At 47.3% G+C, this 23,267-nt stretch overlaps 2 protein-coding genes across 10 annotated transcripts in view; both read right to left on the reverse strand.

Annotated features, from left to right (window-relative positions):
* The window catches only part of pam16 (presequence translocase associated motor 16), a 30,644-nt gene extending 21,707 nt beyond the window's left edge, over nucleotides 1–8,937 (reverse strand). For both annotated transcript variants that reach the window (XM_059978922.1, XM_059978921.1), the window contains exons 1-4: nucleotides 8,802–8,937; nucleotides 8,218–8,302; nucleotides 4,760–4,896; nucleotides 359–424 (exon numbers count right to left, since the gene is read on the reverse strand). In XM_059978922.1, the coding sequence (XP_059834905.1) occupies nucleotides 359–424; nucleotides 4,760–4,896; nucleotides 8,218–8,302; nucleotides 8,802–8,804 (291 nt within the window). In that variant the 5' untranslated portion in view covers nucleotides 8,805–8,937. The remainder of the gene's footprint in view (nucleotides 1–358; nucleotides 425–4,759; nucleotides 4,897–8,217; nucleotides 8,303–8,801) is intronic.
* A 5,402-nt stretch (nucleotides 8,938–14,339) lies between these two features.
* Nucleotides 14,340–23,267, reverse strand: part of capn15 (calpain 15) — a 288,563-nt gene continuing 279,635 nt past the window's right edge. For all 8 annotated transcript variants that reach the window (XM_059978926.1, XM_059978928.1, XM_059978924.1 and 5 more), the window contains 2 exons: nucleotides 21,960–22,138; nucleotides 14,340–18,574 (listed from right to left, as the gene is read on the reverse strand). In XM_059978926.1, the coding sequence (XP_059834909.1) occupies nucleotides 18,397–18,574; nucleotides 21,960–22,138 (357 nt within the window). In that variant the 3' untranslated portion in view covers nucleotides 14,340–18,396. The remainder of the gene's footprint in view (nucleotides 18,575–21,959; nucleotides 22,139–23,267) is intronic.

Consider the following 23,267-nt stretch of genomic DNA (forward strand, 5'->3'; position numbering starts at 1 on the left):
TTGAGCTATATACCCATTTCGAGTGTTTTGCTTGCGTCCATACCCATTCCAAGTATTACGCTTGCGTCTATTCCTATTCTGAGTATTTCACGTGCTTAGCTATGCAACAGCCAATCAATTGATGGATTTGAATCGGTAACCATATTTGCGAATGTAGTACCCTGCTTTTGGGTATAAGTATGACCTTTGTAAACCGACAAATTGGGAGTTGGCTACCTTACGCCTGAAGTGCGTGGGGCTGCGAACTCCTCTCTGAATAAAAACCGTTTCAGAGGTAATTTCGTGCCTCTGGTGTTTTTCCTCAACTGAGCAGGTTAATAATTTCAGGTTGACACTAGTGTCGAGGTCAATGCCTTACCTTGGATTGCAGATAAAATGATCCACCCACTGATTTATCGTTGACCTTGAACAAATGATCATAATTCTGTATCAACAGGGGAGAAAACACTCAGGGTTAGAATTTTACTGCAGCTTTAGAACATCAGAAAGCAAGGAGAAAATTAACGAGCTGCAACAGGGAATGAACCAAAATAAAATGATGTCAGAAACACTTAGCTCACGAATTACCATGGTCTTATTGAACAGCACAGACAAGTGCTGGAGAGGTACTGCTGTCAATATTTAATCTTCAGCCTGAGCCATTAAATCAATCGGACCTTTGTTTTACCCAATTTGACTACCGTGACCACCAAACCACCAGGAAGTTGGATGTACACCCCAGTTCACGAATGATGTCCTTCAGGAGAACCCTGCTGTCTGTACAGTCTCTAGCCTGGAAGAGTCTGCGAGTCCTCGTATACAGGGCCAAGGACTGGAGGCCCAGGGGCAGCCTGCACTGGGGTAGAAGGCCTGTCTGTATGTGAGAGGAGATAGGAGAGTGGCAGTGTTTTGCTGTTGCTCTGCTGAACATTGTGCGCATGTTACGTCGGTGCTGGAATGTGGGCTGCCCCCAGCACATCCTCTGATTGTTGCTGCAAACAAGGCACCTCACTGCACTTCGATGCACAGATTCATCTGAATGTGGATTGAGAGTCTACTGTCCCAGCAGCGTGGTCAGCAACCACCTCTCCAGTCCAGGACAACACTGGCTCCACGAGCAGATACATTGGGAACCCTTGATGCTGCAGGACTGGTGTCTCTGCATTATCACGATGACTGCACCCTAAGTGTTTCCAAGTACCAGCGACGTGATCGAGTGCCGCAGAAATCCCGTCTGTTTCCGTGTTCCAGAGTGATGTGCCGCACTGCAGTCCCAACACCATTTAAAATTAATATGGTGCTTATGCAAGGCAGACTTCAGATCACCCCTGCAAACATCAGCTTGCCTTCAGGTCTGATCGCCTCAGTAAAGAGATATCCCAGGAGAGCACGTTTTGAAGAAAAGTTGAGTTACGGCTCTTCGCTCTGGAGCAAAGGTGATTGAGAAGTGATTTGGGGTGCACAGCGTTAGTGCAGTACCATTACAGCACCAGCAATATGGGTTCACTTGCCCACGTTCTCCTCCTGAAAGCACAGGACTGCTCTGGATCCCTCCACATTCCAGAGACACAGCTTTAGAACGGAGATGAGGAGGAATTTCTTGTCAGAGGGTGGTGAATCCGTGGGAGCCGAGTCACTGGGGATATTTAAAGGTTTGGTTCATAGGTTTTGGATTAGTCGGAGCATTAGAGGAGACGGGGAGAAGGCAGGAGAATGGGGTAATAAATCAGCCATCATGGAATGGGGGAGCAGACGCAACAGGTCATATGACCTAATTCTGCTCCTATGTCTTATGGTCTAAACTTCGGGAAAAGTAGACAATAGACAATAGGTGCAGAAGTAGACCATTCGGCCCTTCGAGCCTGCACCGCCATTTTGAGATCATAGCTGATCATCTACTATCAATACCCGGTTCCCACCTTGTCCCCATATCCCTTGATTCCCCTATCCATAAGATACCGATCTAGCTCCTTCTTGAAAGCATCCAGAGAATTGGCCTCCACTACCTTCCGAGGCAGTGCATACCAGACCCCCACAACTCTCTGGGAGAAAAAGTTTTTCCTTAACTCTGTCCTAAATGACCTACCCCTTATTCTCAAACCATGCCCTCTGGTACTGGATTCTCCCAGCATCTGGAACATACTTCCTGCCTCTATCTTGTCCAATCCCTTAATAATCTTATGTTGCAATCAGATCTCCTTAATTCCAGCGTGTACAAGCCTAGTCTCTCTAACCTCTCTGTGTAAGACAGTCCAGATATCCCAGGAATTAACCTCATGAATCTACACTGCACTTCCTCTACAGCCAGGATGTCCTTCCTTAACCCTGGCGACCAAAACTGTACACAATACTCCAGGTGTGGTCTCACCAGGGCCCTGTACAAATGCAAAAGGATTTCCTTGCTCTTGTACTCAATTCCCTTTGTAATAAAGGCCAACATTCCATTAACCTTCTTCACTGCCTGCTGCACTTGCTCAATCACCTTCAGAGACTGATGGACAAGGACTCCTAGATCTCTTTGTATTTCTCCTTTACCTAACTCTACACCGTTCAGATAATAATCTGCCTTCCTGTTCTTACTCCCAAAGTGGATAACCTCACACTTATTCACATTAAACGTCATCTGCCAAGTATCTGCCCACTCACTCAGCCTATCCAAGTGACCCTGAATTCTCCTAACATCCTCATCACAGGTCACACTGCCACCCAGCTTAGTATCATCAGCAAACTTGCTGATGTTATTCTCAATGCCTTCATCTAAATCGTTGATGTAAATCGTAAACAGCTGTGGTCCCAATACTGAGCCCTGTGGCACTCCACTAGTCACCACCTGCCATTCCGAGAAACACCCATTCACGATTACCCTTTGCTTTCTATCTGCCAACCAGTTTTCTATCCATGTCAATATCTTCCCCCCAATGCCATGAGCGCTGATTTTACCCACCAATCTCCTATGTGGGACCTTATCAAATGCCTTCTGAACATCGAGGTACACTACATCCACTGGATCTCCCTTGTCTAACTTCCTGGTTACATCCTTGAAAAACTCCAACAGATTAGTCAAGCATGATTTGCCCTTGGTAAATCCATGCTGGCTCGGCCCAATCCTATCACTGCTATCTAGATATGCCACTATTTCATCTTTAATAATGGACTCCAGCATCTTCCCCACCACCGATGTCAGGCTGACAGGTCGACAGTTCTCTGTTTTCTCCCTCCCTCCTTTCTTAAAAAAGTGGGATAACATTGGATTCTCCAATCCTCAGGAACTGATCCTGAATCTAAGGAACATTGGAAAATGATTACCAATGCATTTGCAATTTCCAGAGCCACCTCCTTTAGTACCCTAGGATGCAGACCATCTGGACCTGGGGATTTGTCAGCCTTCAGTCCTGTCAGTCTACTCATCACCGTTTCCTTCCTAATGTCAATCTGTTTCATTTCCTCTGTTACCCTACATCCTTGGCCCATCCATACATCTGGGAGATTGCTTGTGTCTTCCTTAGTGAAGACAGATCTAAAGTACTTTTATTAAATTCTTCTGCCGTTTCTCTGTTTCCCATAACAATTTCACCCAATTCATTCTTCAAGGGCCCAACATTGTTCTTAACTATCTTCTTTCTCTTCACATACCAAAAAAAGCTTTTGCTATCCTCCTTTATATTCCTGGCTAGCTTGCGTTCGTACCTCATTTTTTCTCCCCATATTGCCTTTTTAGTTAAGTTCTGTTGTTCCTTAAAAATTTCCCAATCATTTGTCCTCCCACTCACCTTAGCTCTGTCATACTTCCCTTTTTTTTTAAAATGCTATGCAATCTCTGACTTCCTTTGTCAACCACCGTGGCCCCTTTCCCCCCTTTGAATCCTTCCTTCTCCGGGGGATGAACTGATTTTGCACCTTGTGCATTATTTCCAAGAATACCTGCCATTGCTATTCCACTGTCTTTTTCTGCTAGGCTATCCTTCCAGTCAACTTTGGCCAGCTCCTCCCTCATGGCTCCATAGTTTCCCCTGTTCAACTGCAAAACTGACACCTCCAATCTGCTCTTATTCTTCTCAAATTGCAGATAAAAACTTATCATATTATGGTCACTACCTCCTAATGGCTCCTTTACTTCAAGATCGCTTATCAAATCCTGTTCATTACAGAACACTAAATCCAGAATAGCCTTGTCCCTGGTCGGCTCTCGTACAAGCTGTTCCAAGAATGCATCCCGTAGGCACTCTACAAACTCCCTATCCTGGGGTCCAGCACCAACCTGATTCTCCCAGTTCACCTGCATGTTGAAATCCCCCATAACTACTGCAACATTACCTTTGTCATGTGCCAATGTTAACTCCCTATTCAATTTGCACCCAATATCCATGCTACTGTTTGGTGGCCTGTAGACAACACCCATTAGGGTCTTTTTGCCCTTACTGTTCCTCAGTTCTATCCACACAGACTCTACTTCTCCTGAACCTATGTTCCCCCCTTGCAAAGGACTGAATCTCATTCCTCACCAACAGGGCCACCCCACCCCCTCTACCCACATTTCTGTCCCTACGATAGCACGTATACCCTTGTACATTCATTTCCCAGGTCTGATCTCCCTGCAGCCATGTCTCCGTTATACCAACAACATCACAGTTACCCATTCGCACCTGAGCTTCAAGCTCATCCGCCTTATTTCTGACACTTTGTGCATTCAGGTATAGAATATGGACATTAAGAGTCTCAAGATAACTACAATGAAGGGCACTGAGCACTGCTGTGTGTTCTACAGAAGCAGCTCCCTCACCTTCTGGATCTCCTCAGCGCTGAGCTTTGTGACGTTGAGGATCTGCTGTGCTTCTTGCAGTGATATTCCGGAGATGCTGGAGGCTGCGGCCGACTGACGCCCAGCTTGACCCCGAGCTTCTGCTGCTGCTTTACTGGCTGCAGGAAGGAAGAGACACCAGTCACTGATCAGTCCCACCTTCACCCGCAAGCTTCCACTGGTCACTGAGACAAACAGCGGTGAGCCACCATCATCAACCACTTGGATGAGAAGGGGCAACGAGTGGGGCTAATCAACGACTTTCACAGCACTTTTGTGAACTCTGCTAGTTTTACAAATTTAAAAAAATGAAGTACTGGGTGTTCTGTAATTTCTGTTAAAGCCATTGCCCTATGAATAATTCGCTCGGTGTGCACACTAGCCACTAAGGCAACTTTACACCTCGTTCCAGACGTGCCCTATTCCCATTTCACAATGAATTCCACAGATTTACCAGCCTCTGGGGAGGAGCTACACAAGCCTGAAGACACACACTCAAAGAGTTTAGGAACAGTTTCTTCCCCTCCGTCATCAGATTTCTGAACGGCCCATGAACACAAGCTCAATATTTAACTCTGCTTTTGCACCCATTATTTATTTATTTGGTGAACTTTCTTGCCTCTGCCACAAAACAAATTTCACGTCATATGCCAGTGGTATTAAACCAGATTCTGCTGTCTGCGCATTTCTCATTGTGATTTGTACAACTGTACATTTTATGTATTGTAGTGTACTGCTGCCACAAAATAACAGAGTTCATGATATACAATATCAGTGATAATAAACCTGATTCTGATTCAAAGTGCTGGAGGATCTCAGCAGGTCAGGCAGCATCCATGGAGGGGAATTAACAGTTGATATTTTATTCCCCTCCACTGACGTTGCCTGACCTGCTGAGCACCTCCAGGTAGGTAGGTGGGGGTGGGAGAGTGAGTGAGTGTGAGTGTGGGTGTGTGTGAGAGTGTGCGTGTGCGTGTGAGCATGTGTGTGTAGCGTGTGTGCGCGCACTGCTCTGGAATTCCAGCATCTGCAGATTCTCTCCAGTCACTGCTCATCTGCCTACATCAAAACTGGCAACTAGTCTTAGCTCACAGAGTGAAACCGATGTGTCAGTGAAATAGCAGGGGGAGTTTAAGCCCAGAAAGTGAGAGCCCATAAGACATTAGAGAATTAGGCCACTCAGTCCATTGAGTCTGCTCCACCATTCCATCATGGCTGATTAGTTATCCCTCTCAATGCCACTCTCCTGTCTTCTCTCCATATTTTTCGATGCCTTGACTAATCAAGAACCTGTCAACTTCTGCCTCAAATATACTCAATGACTTGGCCTCCACAGCCTTCAAAAGGCAAAGCTCCAAGAGCTGCCGTACATCATGAAGTACATCATGTCCTACGACCAGGACATGTCTCCTTCTCACTGCTACCAGGATACAGGAGCCTGAAGCACACACAGCTCCTTCCCCACTGCTGTCAGAATCCAGAACAGACTCTACCTTACTTCCTTGCAACACTTTATACTTACTGCCAGTTAAATTAAGGGAGAAAGGTGAAATGTTGGGGGGGGGGGGGGGGCTGTTTTCTCTGAGGATTGAGCGTGGAACAAGTTGCCAGTGGAAGTGGTGGGTGTGGGTTTGTCGAGAAGTTTGAATAATTACATGGATGGGAGGGTAAGGAGGGACACAGTCCAGGCACATGTCAACAAGATCAGCACAAACCAGATGGGCTGAAGGGCCAGCCCTATTCTACAGTGCTCCATAACTCTATGGAGATGTATTTTTGGGAGTACAGGTGAGGTTAGGACACACACCATGGATGGTAAGATCCGACTGACTATTGAAAAAAAGACCTTGCTTGAGTCCAAAGATCCTTGAAGATGACATCAGCAAGGAATATGCTGGCCCTCATTACTCAGGGCATTGAAAGCAAGAGCAGGGGGTTTCCTCTGACTTCATATATCACCCAGCAGGTCTCAGCTGGAGTTTTGTTCCACTGAAGCAAAGCAGGCTAAGAGGTTGCGTGTCCAATGAGGAAAGCTTGAGCAAACTAAAGCTTTCTTGTTGGAGTGAAAAACAATGAGAGGCGTACAAGATGATAAGATCAAGGGAACAGCCAGAGACTTTTTCCCAGGGTAGGTATGGCTAATATACGGGAGCATAACTTTAATGTGATTGGAGGAAAGTATAGGGGGATATCAGAGGTAGTTTTTATTTAAAAACACAGAGAGTGGTGAGTGTGTGGAAAGCACTGCCAGGGGAGGTGGCAGATGCAGATACAAGGACATTTAATAGTCTCTTATATCAGGACATGGCTGATAGAAAAATAGAGGGAAAGAAATGTTAGATTGATCCAGGAGTAAGTTTAAAGGTTTGCACAACATCAGGACGTGTGGTGTAATGTCCAATGTTGTTTATATAAAGCACTTACAATATTACAGCAAAGGTACATAACTATAACTGTACTATAACTAATAAGTATGAACCATAACTAAGGCTCCGTGGGCAGTTTTAGGCCCCTTATTGAAGAAATGATGTGCTGGCATTGGAAAGGGCCCAAAGGAAGTTAATGTATGAGCAGTGTTTAATAGCCCTGGGCCTGTACTTGCTGGAGTTTAGAAGAATGGTTGGGGGGGGATCTCACTGAAACCTATTAAGTATTGAAAGGCCTAGTTAGAGTGGATACGGAGAGGATGTTTTCTATAGTGGGGGAGCCTCGGACAAGAAGGCACAGTCTCAGAATAGAGGGATGTCCATTTTGAATGGGGATGAAGTCATGTCACTAGGTATATTTAGAGGTTAAAGCAACACACACAAAATGCTATGTTCCACCAGCATTTGGTGTGTGTTGCTTGAATTTCCAGCATCTTCAGATTTCCTTGTGTTTATATTTAGAGGTTGATAGGTTCTTGATTAGACAGGGTGTTAAAGGTTACAGGAAGAAGGCAGGACAATGGGGTTAAGAGGGATAATAAATCAGCCATGATGGAGCAGATCCAAATGGCCCAAACACGGCATCCACTGCAGAAATATTTTCTCCTTATCTGAGGTGAATAAAACTAGGATTAGGGGAGATTGGGAGATGATTCTGAGCAAGAACTTATTCACCCAAAGTGTGGAGAGTACATGGCAAACTGTTCAAGTGTTTGTCCAGACGCCTCAGTGTAGATTTAGCAGTAAACACTTAATCTACACTATGAAGTTTAGACAAGCACTTGAATTGCTGACCTCAAGATCTGATCTGCATGTGCTGGTCCGAAGGGCCTGTTCTCGGTTGTGGGCTGCCTCGTAGAAGGTGCGATTAAAATGGAAAGGTGTTCACTGGCTGGCTTCGCCAAATGGCCCGAAACCACGCTGTACGATTCTGTGGGATGTCCAGGAGGATGTTCCAGTGTCAATACGATGCAGGAGAGTTCCCTCCAGAACGGTCAGCTCTCTCATGCTTACCGGCAAACTCCTGTCTCAGCGCCCGGGCAAACGCTCTCCCCACCACCTGAGCACCCACCACGATGATCTGTGCCAGGTACTTGGCCTGTGGACAGGAGATAGAGAATCAGACCTGGCCCACGGTCCGTCTGGAGATGAGATCGACCCTTTTCACCCCACACCTGACAAAGCACAGCCCCCTCCCCTCCAGGCCTGCCCCTCCCCTTCCCCACCCTCCATTCCAGGCCTGCCCCTCCCCTTCCCCACCCTCCATTCCAGGCCTGCCCCTCCCCTTCCCCACTCCCTCCATTCCAGGCCTGCCCCTCCCCTTCCCCACCCTCCATTCCAGGCCTACCCCTCCCCTTCCCCACCCTCCATTCCAGGCCTACCCCTCCCCTTCCCCACTCCCTCCATTCCAGGCCTGCCCGTCACCTCCCCTCCCCTCCTCTCAAGGGCACCCTCCCTTCGCCTCTTCTCCTACAAAAGAACTCCTCACTTTCCCCTCTTCGGGACACCCCTCTCTTGGAGGACGCTCTACCCTACCCTTTCCTCCTCCGAGGAAGCCCCTCTCCTGCCCCGGCCTTTCTTCGCTATTTGCCACTCACCATCGCACACCCAGCGGCTCCGCTCGCCGGAAGTGGCCGTAGTCAAGGGCACGGCAGGGTCAAAGGACAGCGGCTCCCGCTAACAAGCCCTGGAACAAGAGGGGCCTCAGGCTTCCGCTGCTCAGGATTCCCGGGACTCGCGCCCCCTGCGGGACAGAGCCGGCAATGCCCATCAGCAGGTCTGCCCTCTGCCGGACGACAGCCGATATGTCAATTAGAGCTGCCCCCGGTTAAATCCGAATCCGAGTGGTCACTTTATTAGTTACAGAGCACAGGCAATAAAATGGCCACTCAGTGTATGATTGTGGTCTTCTGCCTCTGAAGAATTGGATATATAAGTACTCCGATAGACACGGACTGATTCTGTAGTTAGTATGACCTGGTCACGTCTAACCAATATTATAGAGCTTTTTTTGAGGAAGTTACCGGGAAAGTTGATGAAGGCAAGGCAGTGGATATTGTCTGCACACTGTTCCCCTACACAAACTTCTAGTGTCATTCCCTGACAGCAGATCAAGTATCGCACACTCTCGTTGGGACTTCTATGTACTGATTAAGGAAACTTTCTTGAACACATTTGACAAACTATCTCATCTAGTCCTTTTAGGAGTCCCAGTCAATATATGGAAAGTTAAAAATCTTCGATTATAACAACCTTGTTTCTTGCAACAATCTCTTTAAATTTGTAGCGATCTCTCTACAAATGTGTTTCTCTAAATCCCGGGTACTGTTGGGTGATCTGTAATGAAGCCCCATTAATGAAGTCATAATTTTCTTATTTCTCAGTTCCACCCATAACACCTCACTGGACTAGTTCTTCAGTCGGTCCTGACGGAGCACGGTTGTGATAGTTTCCCAGACTAGCTACGCGACCGCTTCTCCTCCAATCCCTCCCGCTCTGTCGCGTCTAAAACAACAGAACCCCGGAATGTTGAGCTGCCAGTCGATCCCCTCCTGCAAATCAAGTTTCAATAATGGTTACAATGTCATAATTCCAGGAGTTGATCCATGCCCTGCCCTCATTCCTCTTTCCTACGGTTCTTGTTGTATTGAAATACTCAGCTCAAGATACTATCACACTGATGAAGGGTCTCTGCGACACTTTTCCATGGATGCTGTTGGTTTGCTGAGATCTTCCAGCATTTTGATTCCTGACTTTGTCTGAGGTCTTACCGACATCTGCCTCCACAACCTCTCCACTAACTGTTCTGGCACTCTGGTTCCCATCCCCCTGCAACACTAGTTTAAAACCCACTGTGCAGCATTAACAAACATTCCCACTAGGATGTTAGTCCTCCTCCAGTTTAGGCACAAGCTGTCCCTTCCGTACAGGTCCCACCTTCCCTGGAAGAGAGCCCAATGATCCAAAAAATCTTATGCCCTCCCTCCTACACCAACTCCTTAGCCATGTATTAAACTTTATAATCTTCCTGTTCTGGCCTCACTAGCACGAGGCATGGTTGCCAGTTCTGAGATCACGACCCTGGTGGTTCCGGCCCTTTAACCTGGCACCTAACTCCCTGAACTCGCCTCGTCACTCTTCCTACCCACGTGATTGACACCAACGTGGACCACGACCTCTGGCTGTTCACCGTCCCACATAAGAATACTGAGGAGTCGGTCTGAGATATCCTGGCACCTGGGAGGCAACATACCATTCGTGAATCTTGTTCTTGTCAACAGAACCCCCTTTCCATTTCCCTAACTAATGAATCGCTTATCATCACAGCTCGCCTCTTCTACCTCCCCCTCCCACCCGAGTTTCAGTCAGCCTAAGTGCCAGAGACCTGGCACTTGACCTTCCTCTGCTAAGTCATCCCCTCAACAGTATCCAAAGTGATATACAGTCCCTGTTTTTGAGGGGAATGGCCAGGGGATCTCTGCACTGCCCCCTTAACCCTTTCCCCTTCCTGACTACCAACCAGTTTCCAGTGTCCTGCACCTTGTGTGTACCTACCTCCATACATCCTGTCTATCACCCCTTCAACCTCCCAAATGATCCAGAATTCATCCAGTTCCAGCTCCAACTCCTTGTCACGGTTTGTTAGAAGCTGCAGCCGGATGCACTTCTCACAATTGTCATCGTCAGGGTCACTAGATGTCTCTCTGCTTTCCCACATCCCACAAAGAGGAGCATTCAACTCTCTTGCCTGCTGAAGGGTCTTGGTCTGAAACGCCAGCTGTGCTCTTTTCCATAGATGCTGCCTGGCCTGCTGATTTCCTCCAGCATTTCGTGTGTTCAGATTTACAGCATCTGCAGATTTTCTCAACTGCTATCCTGCCTGGCATCTCCATTCCAGCTGTACAGATATGAAGAAGGAAGAACAATAAACTATGGTGTGGGGTGGGGGCTGTATCTACAGAGCACTGTGGACATAGGGGGAGTGAGATTTTTGAATGCCGGGAATGAGTTATAAGGAAATATTTAATCGGTTAGGACTTTATTCCTTGGAACACAGAAGACTGACGTATACAAAATGAGGGTGTAGATAGGGTAAATGCAAGCGGGCTTTTTCCATTGAGGGTGGGTGGGGCAACAACCAGAAGCCACGGGTTGAGGGTGAAAGGTAAAATATTTAAGGAGAACATGAGGGGAAACTTCTTCACTCTGAAGGGTTGTGTGAGTGTGGAATGAGCTGTGGAGCATGGAAGCTCGATTTCAACGTTTCAGAGAAGTTTGGAGAGGTACATGGACGGGAGGGGTATGGAGGGCTCTGGTTGATGGGATCAGGCATTTCAAATGCTTTGGCATGGACTAGATGGGCCGAAGGCCCGTTTATGAGCTGTACTTTTCTATGACCCACACCACCAGGTTCAGGAACAGTTATAGCTCCTCAACCATCAGGCCAGGCCCTTTGAACCAGAGGGTATAACTTCACTCACCTCAACTCTGAACTGTTCCCACGACCGATGGACTCACTTTCAAGGACTCTTCATTTCCCATTCTCATGTTTTGCTTTTTGTATTTTCACAATTTATCTTTTACATGTTTGTCCATCTGGTTTCTAGTTTTTCATTGATCCATTGTGTTTCTTTGTAGCTCTGTGAATACCCTCAAGAAAATGAATCTCAGGGTTGCATATATGTACTTTGATAATAAATTTATTTTGAACTTTGAACAAATGACACATTACTGTACGCTTTGATGTGCATGTGACAAATAAATATAACCTTGCTCTTTAATTATTGATATGAAGATTTGGATAAGGAGATGGATGGGTGGTTAGAGGAATATGGGCAAAGTGCAGGCAAATGGGACTAGTTTGCTGGGCACCGTGGCTAGCACGGACCAGATGGGTCAAAGGGCCTGTTTCCATCTTTGCTGATAGGTCTATATTTCCCATAATCTCTGTACTTGGATGAGGTGTTCAAGATTGTTTAATGTCATTTCCAGTAAGTAATTGTAAAGCAGAATGAAATAATTGTTACTCTGAATCCAATGCAGCAAAAAACAGTAAGATCAAGAACACAATAATTTTTTAAAAACTCCATAAATAAACTGTAAATACATAAGATAACTTGTATACAGAGATTGATCATAGATCCATTAAGTGACACTAGGCACAGGAGTGTCTGTGTTTTTTTAGCGTTTCACACCAGTCAGCCATTCTTGTCTGGCGTGTGGTGTCAGGATTGGTCTCCTTTCGGATTAACGGTCACGATATGAACGTTGCTGACTCGACCCTTGTATTTTTTACAAGGCCGAGTGGCTAGCTTGATGCTCAAGTCAGCACACATGGAAAGCACGCTTGGGCTGGGGCAACTGTGCGATACTTGATCTGCTATTAGGGAATGAGACAATAAGTTTGTGTAGGGGGGCCCGACCTGGATTCGAACTTGGGAGCCTTTGCTCCGGAGTCTGGTGCTGATGCCATTGTGCCACCAGCCGGCAGTGTACATAAAGTGACTGAGAGGAAATGATGACGTAGTGGTGGTTGGGGGTGTGGAGGAGTGGGTTAGTGAGTGGAGGTGTTGATCGGCCTTACTGCTTGGAGAAAGTAACTGTTTTTGAGTCTGCTGGTCTTGGTGTGGATGCTCTGTTGCTTCCTTCTTGTTGGGAGTGGGACAAACAGTCCATGCAACAGGGTGGGTGGGACCCTTCATGATGTTACTGGCCCATTTCCAGCACCTTACTGAATAGATGTCCTTGACGGTGGGTGGGCTGGTGCCAGGATGTGTCGGGCAGTTTTGACTGCCTATTGTAGAACTGTCTTGCCCACCACAGTGCAGTTTCTGTACCTTGCAGTGATGTAGATTGTTAGGATGCTCTCTACTGCACATCAAAGAATGACGTGAGTATAGACAAATATCGTCCGGCTCTCTGCAGCCCCCTCATAAGGGAGAGGCTTCATATTCTGTTAACTCACTCTCACCAGTACAGGCCGGGTCTCCTCACCTGACCAGCAGCAGGTCTGTCCCATTCCCTTGATGTGATTTGGACATAGACAGATCATGTGGGACAAGGTAAGACAGATAGACAGACAGACAGACTTACTTTATTGATCCCGAGGGAAATTGGGTTTCATTACAGCCACACCAAGAATAGTGAAGAAATATAGCAATATAAAACTACAAATAATTAAATAATAATAAGTTAATTATGCCAAGTGGAAGTAAGTCCAGGACGAGCCTATTGGCTCAGGGTGTCTGACACTCCGAGGGAGGAGTTGTAAAGTTTGATGGCCACAGGCAGGAATGACTTCCTATGATGCTCAGTGTTACATCTCGGTGGAATGAGTCTCTGGCTGAATGTACTCCTGTGTCTAACCAGTACATTATGGAGTGGATGGGAGTCATTGTCCAAGATGGCATGCAACTTGGACAGCATCCTCTTTTCAGACACCACCGTCAGAGTCCAGTTCCACCCCCACAACATCACTGGCCTTACGAATGAGTTTGTTGATTCTGTTGGTGTCTGCTACCGTCAGCCACACTGTGGTACCGAGTCCAGATTGAGAGCACTAGGCAGTACAGTGAGCTTGGGACGGTCCTGTGGCAGATCAGCCAGATTCAAGGGTCAGAGGTTGGGGAAACGGGCTGTTTGCTCTGAAGCTAATCAGTGAACTGCTCTGCCCTCCCACTTCCTTCCGGAATTAAAAACCAAACGGACATTGTGTCGATGCATTACGTATACAGTGATATACACAACTCACAGACACACACACACTTGCTATTTTGTGGCCAGAATACTATATATTACGACAAGATATAAAAGTAAATAGGTAGTGCAAAAGAGAGCAAAAATAGTGAGGTAGTGTTCATAGTCCATTCTGAAATCTGATAATGGAAGTGAAGAAGCTGTTCCCGAAACGTTAAGTGTGTGCCTTCTGCACCTTCTCCTTGATGATAGAAATGAGACGAAGCCAAGTCCTGTGTGATGAGGGTCCTTAGTGAGGGCTGTCACCTTCACAACACACTAACACATGCACGCACACTCACTCACACACTCACTCTCAAATTCACAACACACACACATATATACCTGAATATATTCACAAAATCACACTTACATTTACACACAGAGAGTTTACAAGTAAGTCATTATAAAACAAAATTTATTTGGTCCATTGGAACCTGAGATTTTTGAAACTACATGATACATATATATATATTTATATATTTTTTAATATATATATAGACTCTAAAATTGATAAAACTCTTGGTGTTGTCGTTTTCCAGTCACAGGGTTGAGAGTTGGCTGGTTCAGATTCAGCTCACCTGAGGCTGCACTGACAGGACGGACAGTGGGTGGGGACGGGGAACAGGAGGTGGTGCTTGGCCAGAGGACGAACTACATGAGAAGGAATGACCGGCGGCAGCAGTGACAGGGTGGGGACAGGCGGCTTGGTAGGAGATTTCGGACATCTCGGTTTGCTGGGACGTAATCCTCTGTCCTGCTGTGTGTCGTAGACAGGCAGTGGGTTGAGGGAGAAGGGGTCCAGTGTTAGAACCACTCTGTGTATTCTGGGCTGACTTACCACAGAAACAATCTCCCAACCTCAAACAATCGGTAAAGTTCCTGTGAACAATCCACAACAAGTTACTAGATCAGATTTGTAACCGTGGCCACAGTAGCGAGGGCTCAGCTGACTGCCGACTTTACCTGTGCTCTTGGGGATTCCTTTCTACTGCAAACCAAAATCACCCCTGTGGTTATCTCAGCCCAATCTTTAGTTACAATGGGCAGACAGAAAGGTACTGTACATCTGCCCCAACTTCTTGATAAAGAATCGTTTACAGAACTATGCTCGCCGTAATTTAATCCATTCCCATTGGAAAACCATCCAGTCTATGCTGACTCACAGAGCAATCTCTGTAACCTGTTCTCGGGTGTGGTAGCACAGTGGGCTGTGTATTGCTTCACAGTGCCAGAGAACGATGATCGGGGTTCAATTCCTGCTGCAGCCTTTACGGAGTTTGTGCATTTTCCCATGACTGTGTGGATTTCCTCCGGGTGCTCTGGTTTCCTCCCACCGTCCAAAGACGTATGGGTTAGGGTTAGTGAGTTGTGGGCACCCTTGAGCTGCCCCCAGCACAGCGTCAAACTGCGTTGGTTGTTGATGCAAACGACACATTTCCCTGTACACGTGACAGATAAAGCTAAACTTTAATCTTTCCCCCAAATCCTACCCCTATTCACACAGGAGAGGCACCTTACTAAGTCAATGCCCCCACACATCTTTGAGATGTGAGAGGAAACCAAGAAGATGGGCTAAACCTGGGGACAACTGGAAAGACTGCCCAGGTCAGAGGACTCGGACGAACTGTAGCCGCTGGCCTTTGCCCAGGGGCGAGGAAACCAGAGCCCTCCAGGATAACCCACACGGTTACAGGGGGAGACTGTGAATGCCACTCAGACAGAATCAGATATGGCTCAGCAGCTTGTCGGAAATAGCAACAAACACATTAAAGGCAGATTCAGACTAAATGTGCGTTTACATTACGTGTTAGATCGGGGGGAGACTGTGGGTGTATTGACATTGTTCAGGACTCAGAGATTTGCTATAGCTGTAGAAATCCAGTAACACCCAGTTGCACCAATAACAAGCACCAACTCGAGGATTGACTGCAGAACATCGTGAGTTACAAAGTGTGCACCTTAGCTAACACCAAACCCGAACCCAGTAACGTTCCTGACTAGCCTCGTACCTGAGCCTGTCTTCACACACCAGAGGCAGCCATATTCAAGTTGTGTTTTTCTTTATGCTTTAGTCCGATGAGCATTATTCGTCTCACTATAGGAAGGATGTGAAAGCTTTAGAGAGGGTGCAGGGGAGTTCAACCAGGTTGCTGCCTGGATTAGAGAGCATGTCATATGAGGGTGGGTTGAGCAAGCGAGGGTTTTTTCTCTTTGGAGTGCAGGAAGATGAGAGGAGATTTGATAGAGGCTTACAAGATGCATAGATCGAGTAGACAGCCAGAGACCATGGGAAGGGCTAATACAAAGGGGCATAACTTTAAGGAGATTGGAGGAGGGATGTCAGAGGTAGGTTTTTTACACAGAGAGTGGTGGGTGTGCGCAACGCCCTGCCAGGGGTGGTGGTAGAGGCAGGTACATTTGGGATATTTAGATGCTAGATTAATGAAGGACTATGTGAGAGAGAGAGGGGTTATATTGATCATAAAGTAGGTTGAAAGATTGAGACAAAGCTGTGGGTTGAAGGCTCTGTACTGTTCTACTGTGCCAAAATGTTTTCTACCAAATGTTTTTCATCAAGCTCCTTCATCTGGATATAACTGTTCTAAATCAGGAAACCCAAGGGGAGGTGGGATTTGTATCTGAGCCTTTCACTGACGTTGGAGCATCAGGACAAACCCACAGCTCTTCGGAAACCTCCCCAATTTAATATCATGGCTGTAGCAGTGAGTTTCACATAGATGCTGACCGTGTTAACCACGTAGAAACTCACAGAGTGACCACGTTAACCCATAGAAACTCACAGAGTGACCACGTTAACCAGGCAGAAACCCAAAGAGCGACCGTGTTAACCACGTAGAAACTCACAGAGTGACCACGTTAACCAGGTAGAAACTCACAGAGCGACCGTGTTAACCACGTAGAAACTCACAGAGTGACCACATTAACCAGGTAGAAACTCACAGAGCGACCATGTTAACCAGGTAGAAACTCACAGAGCGACCGTGTTAACCAGGTAGAAACTCACAGAGCGACCGTGTTAACCAGGTAGAAACTCACAGAGCGACCGTGTTAACCACGTAGAAACTCACAGAGCGACCGCGTTAACCAGGTAGAAACTCACAGAGCGACCGCATTAACCAGGTAGAAACTCACAGAGTGACCGCGTTAACCACGTAGAAACTCACAGAGCGACCATTAACCACGTAGAAACTCACAGAGCGACCACGTTAACCAGGTAGAAACTCATAGAGCGACCACGTTAACCAGGTAGAAACTCACAGAGCGACCACGTTAACCAGGTAGAAACACATAGAGCGACCATGTTAACCACGTAGAAACTCACAGTGCGACCATGTTAACCACGTAGAAACTCACAGAGTGACCGCGTTAACCACGTAGAAACTCACAGAGCAACCATTAACCACGTAGAAACTCACAGAGCGACCACATTAACCAGGTAGAAACTCAGAGCGACCACGTTAACCAGGTAGAAACTCACAGAGTGACCACGCTAATCATGTAGAATCTCACGGCAAGCAGATTGTGGCTGGCTGGGGTCTGTGATTGTAGTGCAGAGTTTGAGGAGAGGACAGGAATGAGTAGCTGTCACAGGGCAGATGTGTCAGAAACTTGGAATTTTATGAAAATGTTCCCAAAGACTATCAATTCTTAAGTGGGAGAGAGAGTCCAGGTTTATGATTAAGGATGATCACCACTCTGGCTGTGTGTGTTCAGAGGCACCTTGGTGGGGTGATGATGGGAGGGCGGGTGGTCAAAATCTGAAAGCAAGTCTACGAGGCATGCTTGGGGAGGTGGGGGTGCGTGGGAGGGAGCTGGGTTTTCACGTCTGGGAGGGAAGCTGGCGAGCAGGGATTCCTGAGGCTCTCAGTGCAGCTAGGCCGGGAGAGATTCACCCCGTCACCATGGCAATGGCAATGGAGATGACGATCAAAGTGGTGGGCTGGGAGTGAAAAGGATGGGACCCAGGGATCCTGGAAGTGGGAGAGGGACCCGGGGAGGGTGTGATCCAGGGAAGTGGGTGATTGAAGGGCAGAGAGGGATCTGGGACAGGGAATCCCAGGATCCTGGGTGGAGGGAGATTTGAGTTTTGAGTCATGGGGTGGTGATAGGGCCCCAGACAAGGTTTAGGGACCCCACCACTGGGACCGGGGTCTCAGGTGGAGACCGGCTGTTGGTGAAATGGCTGTGAGAGAGCTTGGCTTTGCTCTCCCTCTCCAAGTCAGGTGTTGGTGTCCTGGGACATATCCCAGAGGAGTGGAGGAATGGGGCATGGGCAGAGAGGAAATTCTGGACCCCCCTCCCCACCACGTCCCCCAGGGCAAAGCGAGCAGCCGGAGTCGGGATTCCCCTTCCTGGATTAGAAATTGGAGTGGATGTGGTATCTGTCTCCCACACTGGGCAGGGGTTAGATACAACGGTGGGGAGCAGGTGTCGTCACAAGGGCCGGGGGCAGTGCAGGCCAGAGACATCAGGCGTGAGCGGGGGGCTGTGTGTTGCCCTGGTCGAGGACCATTCGCCCAACGAGGGCTGCACTGCTTTGCGGTGAGCCAGCCGGTGGGTGATGGAGAAGCCAGCGTTGCCTTCCAGCTGCGAGAGCACCACCAACACCTGCCTGAGGGGAGAAAAGACAGCAGTCAGCCTCCCCTTCCCATGATGCAGGGTCCCCAGCTGACACATCCCCTCCCACAGATACTGCAGGACCCAAATCGTGAACACAGGAAAACAGAATCAGGTTTAAGATTACTGGCATATGTCAGGAAATCTCACACCATTGGACATAGGAGCAGAATTAGGCCATTCTGCCCATCAAGTCTGCTCTACTATCCCATCATGGCTGATTTATCATCCCTCTCAACCCCATTCTCCTGCCTTCTCCCTGTAACATTTGACGCCCTGACTAATCAAGAACCTATCAGCCTCCACCTTAAATATATCCAATTACTCAGGCTCCACAGCAATGAATTCCACAGATTCATCACCCCCTTCTGAAAGGATGCCCCACTATCCTGAGGCTGTGTTCTCTGGTCCTAGGCTCCCCCACTACTGGAACTATCCTCTCCACATACACTCTATCTCGGCCTTTCAATATTCAGAAGGTTTCAACAGATTCCTGCATCTGCAGTTCTTGTGCCTCCCTGTGAAATGATCGCAGTTTGCTAGGAGATGTGAGACGTGAATTCATATATTTCATTATGCATTAGCTTATTCTCCACCAGAAGTCATGGACAGACCAGTTGTACCTCCTGTCCTGGTTGCAAGTCAGTGAGTCTGACATCAGTAGTGGGAATGTTACTGGAGGGTGTTCTGAGGGACCAGGTACAGTATCTGAGTATTTATACAGACGTGGATGATTAAGGACAGTCAGTGAGCCTGACATCAGTAGTGGGAATGTGACTGGAGGGTGTTCTGAGGGACCAAGTACAGTATCTGAGTATTTATACAGACATGGATGATTAAGGACAGTCAGTGAGCCTGACATCAGTAGTGGGAATGTGACTGGAGGGTGTTCTGAGGGACCAGGTACAGTATCTGAGTATTTATACAGACATGGATGATTAAGGACAGTCAGTATGACTTCCTGTGTGGTAGGTCATGTCTAAAAACTTTTGAAAATAGTGACATCAGACTTCAACGGACCTCTCTATCTTTGCTGATAAGTTATCCAGTTCCGGGATACGTAACAATACAGACATGGATGATTAAGGATAGTCAGTATGACTTTCTGTGTGGTAGGTCATGTCTAACCAATCTGAGAGAGTTTTTACAGGAAGTTACCAGGAAAGTGGATGAAGGCAAGGCAATGGATGTTGTCTATGTGGACCTCAGCAAAGCATCTGACAAAGTCCCACACAGGAGGGTGGTCAAGAAGATTAGACATTGGTTTTGTGGGAGAAGCCAGAGAGTGGTAGTAGAGGGTTGCCTCACTGACTGGAGGCCTGTGACTAGTGGTGTACCGCAGGGATCGGTGCTGGGTCCCTTGTTGTTTGTCATCTATATCAATGATCTGGATGTTAATGTGGTTAATGGGATCAGCAAATTTGTTGATGACAGCAAGACTGGGGGGTGTCGTGGACAGTGAGGAAGGCTATCATGGCTGGCAGAGGGATCTGCATCAGCTGGAAAAACGGCAGATGGAACTTAATGCAGACACTTTGGTACAACCAACTCGGGTAGATGTTACACAGTCAACGGTAGGGCGGTAGAACAAAGGGACATAATTCATTGAAAGTGGTGTCACAGGTAGACAGGGTCATAAAGAAAGCTTTCAGCACATTGGCCTTCATGAATCAAAGTACTGAGTACAGGAGATGGGATGTTATGTTGAAGTTGCAAAAGACACTGGTGAGGCCTGATTTAGAGTGTTGTCTGTAGTTTCGGTCACCTACCTACAGGAGAAACGTAAGTAAGGTTGAAAATACAGAGAACTTTTATAAGGATGTTGCTGGGTCTGGAGGATTAAACAGGATAGGACTGTAGACCTTAGAACATAGAAGATTGAGAGGAGATTTGATACAGGAATGCAAGATTATGAGGAGTATGGATAGGATGAATGCAAACAGGCCTTTTACACTGAGGTTGAGTGGGACTACAACTCGAGGTCATGGGTTAAGGGTGAAAGGTGCAATGTTTAAGAGGAACAAGATGGAGAACCTTTTCACTCAGAGGGTGGTGAGAGTGTGGAACGAGTTGCCAGCACAACTGGCGGTACAATTTTGATTTTAATGTTTAAGAGGAGTATGGATGGGGAGGCAAGTACACAGGAGTTCCTGTCCTCTGGAGCGGAGTGCCTACGATGCAGAGTCTGAAGCCAAAATGTACTCCCCCATAGACTCTGCCTAACCCCCTAACTGTCCAGAAACAGACCCTTCAGCCCATCTAGTCCATGATCAACCATTTAAACTGCCTATTCCCATTGATCCGTACCATTCCAGAGATGTACAGGTTAGTAGGTTATTGATTACATGGATGTGACTGAGCAGTGGGAACTCATTGGCCTGGTACTGTGTTGTATCTCTAAATGAAACTTAAACACACTCAGCAGGTCAGGCAGCACCTATGATGTTGATGTGCTGAAGGATCTTGGCCTGAAATGGTGTTGGTTATTATTAAAGTATGTATACGTTACTGTACCTGGGGTCCACAGTCTCCTGTTTAATGTTGTTGCTTATTATTAAAGTATGTCTATGTCACTGTACCTGGGGTCCACAGTCTCCTGTTTAATGTTGTTGCTTATTATTAAAGTACGTATATGTCACCGTACCTGGGGTCCACAATCTCCTGTTTAATGGTGTTACTTATTATTAAAGTATGTCTATGTCACCGTACCTGGGGTCCACAGTCTCCTGTTTAATGTTGTTGCTTATTATTAAAGTATGTCTATGTCACCGTACCTGGGGTCCACAGTCTCTTGTTTAATGTTGTTGCTTATTATTAAAGTATGTCTATGTCACCGTACCTGGGGTCCACAGTCTCCTGTTTAATGTTGTTGCTTATTATTAAAGTATGTCTATGTCACCGTACCTGGGGTCCACAGTCTCTTGTTTAATGTTGTTGCTTATTATTAAAGTATGTCTATGTCACCGTACCTGGGGTCCACAGTCTCCTGTTTAATGTTGTTGCTTATTATTAAAGTATGTCTATGTCACCGTACCTGGGGTCCACAGTCTCTTGTTTAATGTTGTTGCTTATTATTAAAGTATGTCTATGTCACCGTACCTGGGGTCCACAGTCTCTTGTTTAATGGTGTTGCTTATTATTAAAGTATGTCTATGTCACCGTACCTGGGGTCCACAGTCTCCTGTTTAATGGTGTAGGTTAAGGCATTACAAAGGTCGGCCGGATATGTACTTTGATAATAAATGAGCCCTCTCCATGGACACCAGCTGACTTGCTGAGCTCCGCAGCATTTTGCCCCTGCTACTTGGTGCTTTGCTTGTAGGTGTGTGTGAGGCTCAGCAGTGCTGTCAGGGAGTCGGGGCCCCTTACCACCCCGTTACCTGTGCAAAGGCGGCACGCTGTCTGTCGTCTTCAAGCTGCTGCGCGTCGACACCACGTTGAAGCTGTCTGAGCAGTCGCACGACACGTGGAGGTAGTATTTATCGTGACGATTCTCCACCACCACGATGAGGCCAGCCCAGCCATGGGTTAGGTAGTAACAGGTCATGCCCTCGCGACCCTGTTGGAAGGCAAAGGGATTCCGGTCAGACTCCACGTACAACCCCCACCCCCCCCCCACCGTCACCGCCAAGAACGACCAAAGGCCTCACCGTCCACTCCAGACATTCCCTCCTCTCCCATGCCCATCGGATAAAAAACACAAAAGGCTGAAAGCACGTAACACCTGGTTCAAGGCCTGAACTCAGACTCTTGACCTCACAATCTACCGGGAATTTGAGAAATTAATGTTCATGCCATCAGGTTGGAGGCCAACCAAACGGAATATAAGGGTGTTGTTCCTCCAAACAGAGTGCGGCCTGGTCCCGACAGTGGAGGAGGTCATGGATGGACATATCGGAATGGGAACGGGAAGAGGAATTAAAATGGGTGGCCACTGGGTGATTCATTTGTTCTGGCGGACGGAGAGTAGATGCTCGGTGAAGTGATCTCCCAATCTACATTGGGTCTCATCGATATACAGGAGGCCACACTGGGAGCACAGTGCACAGTAAATGACCCCAAAAGACTCACAGGTGAAGTGTCGCCTCACCTGGAAGGACTGTTTGGGACCTGAATGGTAGTGAGGGAGTTGGTATAGGGGCAGGTGTAGCACTTGTTCCACTTACAAGGATAAGAGCCAGGAAGGAGATCAGTGAGGGGGGACTAATGGACAAGGGAGTTGAGTAGGGAGTGATCCCTGCAGAAAGCAGAAAGTGTTGGGGGGGGGGGCAGGGGTTGGGAGAAAGATGTTTTTGGTGGTGGGATCCTGTTGGAGGTGGTAGAAGTTTCAGAGAATTAGTGCTGGACGTGGAGGCTGGTGGGATGGTAGGGGAGGACAAGAGGAACCCTATCCCTGGTAGGGTGGCGGCAAGATGGGGTAAGAGTAGATGTGTGCGAAATGGAAGAGATGTGGTTGAGGGCAATGTTGATGGTGGAAGAAGGGTAGCTCCTTTCTTTGAAAATGGAGGACATCTCCTTTGGTCTAGAATGAAAAGCCTCACCCTGAGAGCAGATGCGGCAGAGATGGAGGAACTGAGAGAAGGAGATAGCGTTTTTACATGTAACAGGCTACATGTTACGGTCACCAGCGTAGGCTTGGAATACAGACTGTTCCACATAGCTGACAAACAGGCAGGCACAACTGGGAC

The sequence above is a fragment of the Hypanus sabinus genome, chromosome 9, assembly GCF_030144855.1.
Source record: "Hypanus sabinus isolate sHypSab1 chromosome 9, sHypSab1.hap1, whole genome shotgun sequence".
NCBI lineage: Eukaryota > Metazoa > Chordata > Chondrichthyes > Myliobatiformes > Dasyatidae > Hypanus > Hypanus sabinus.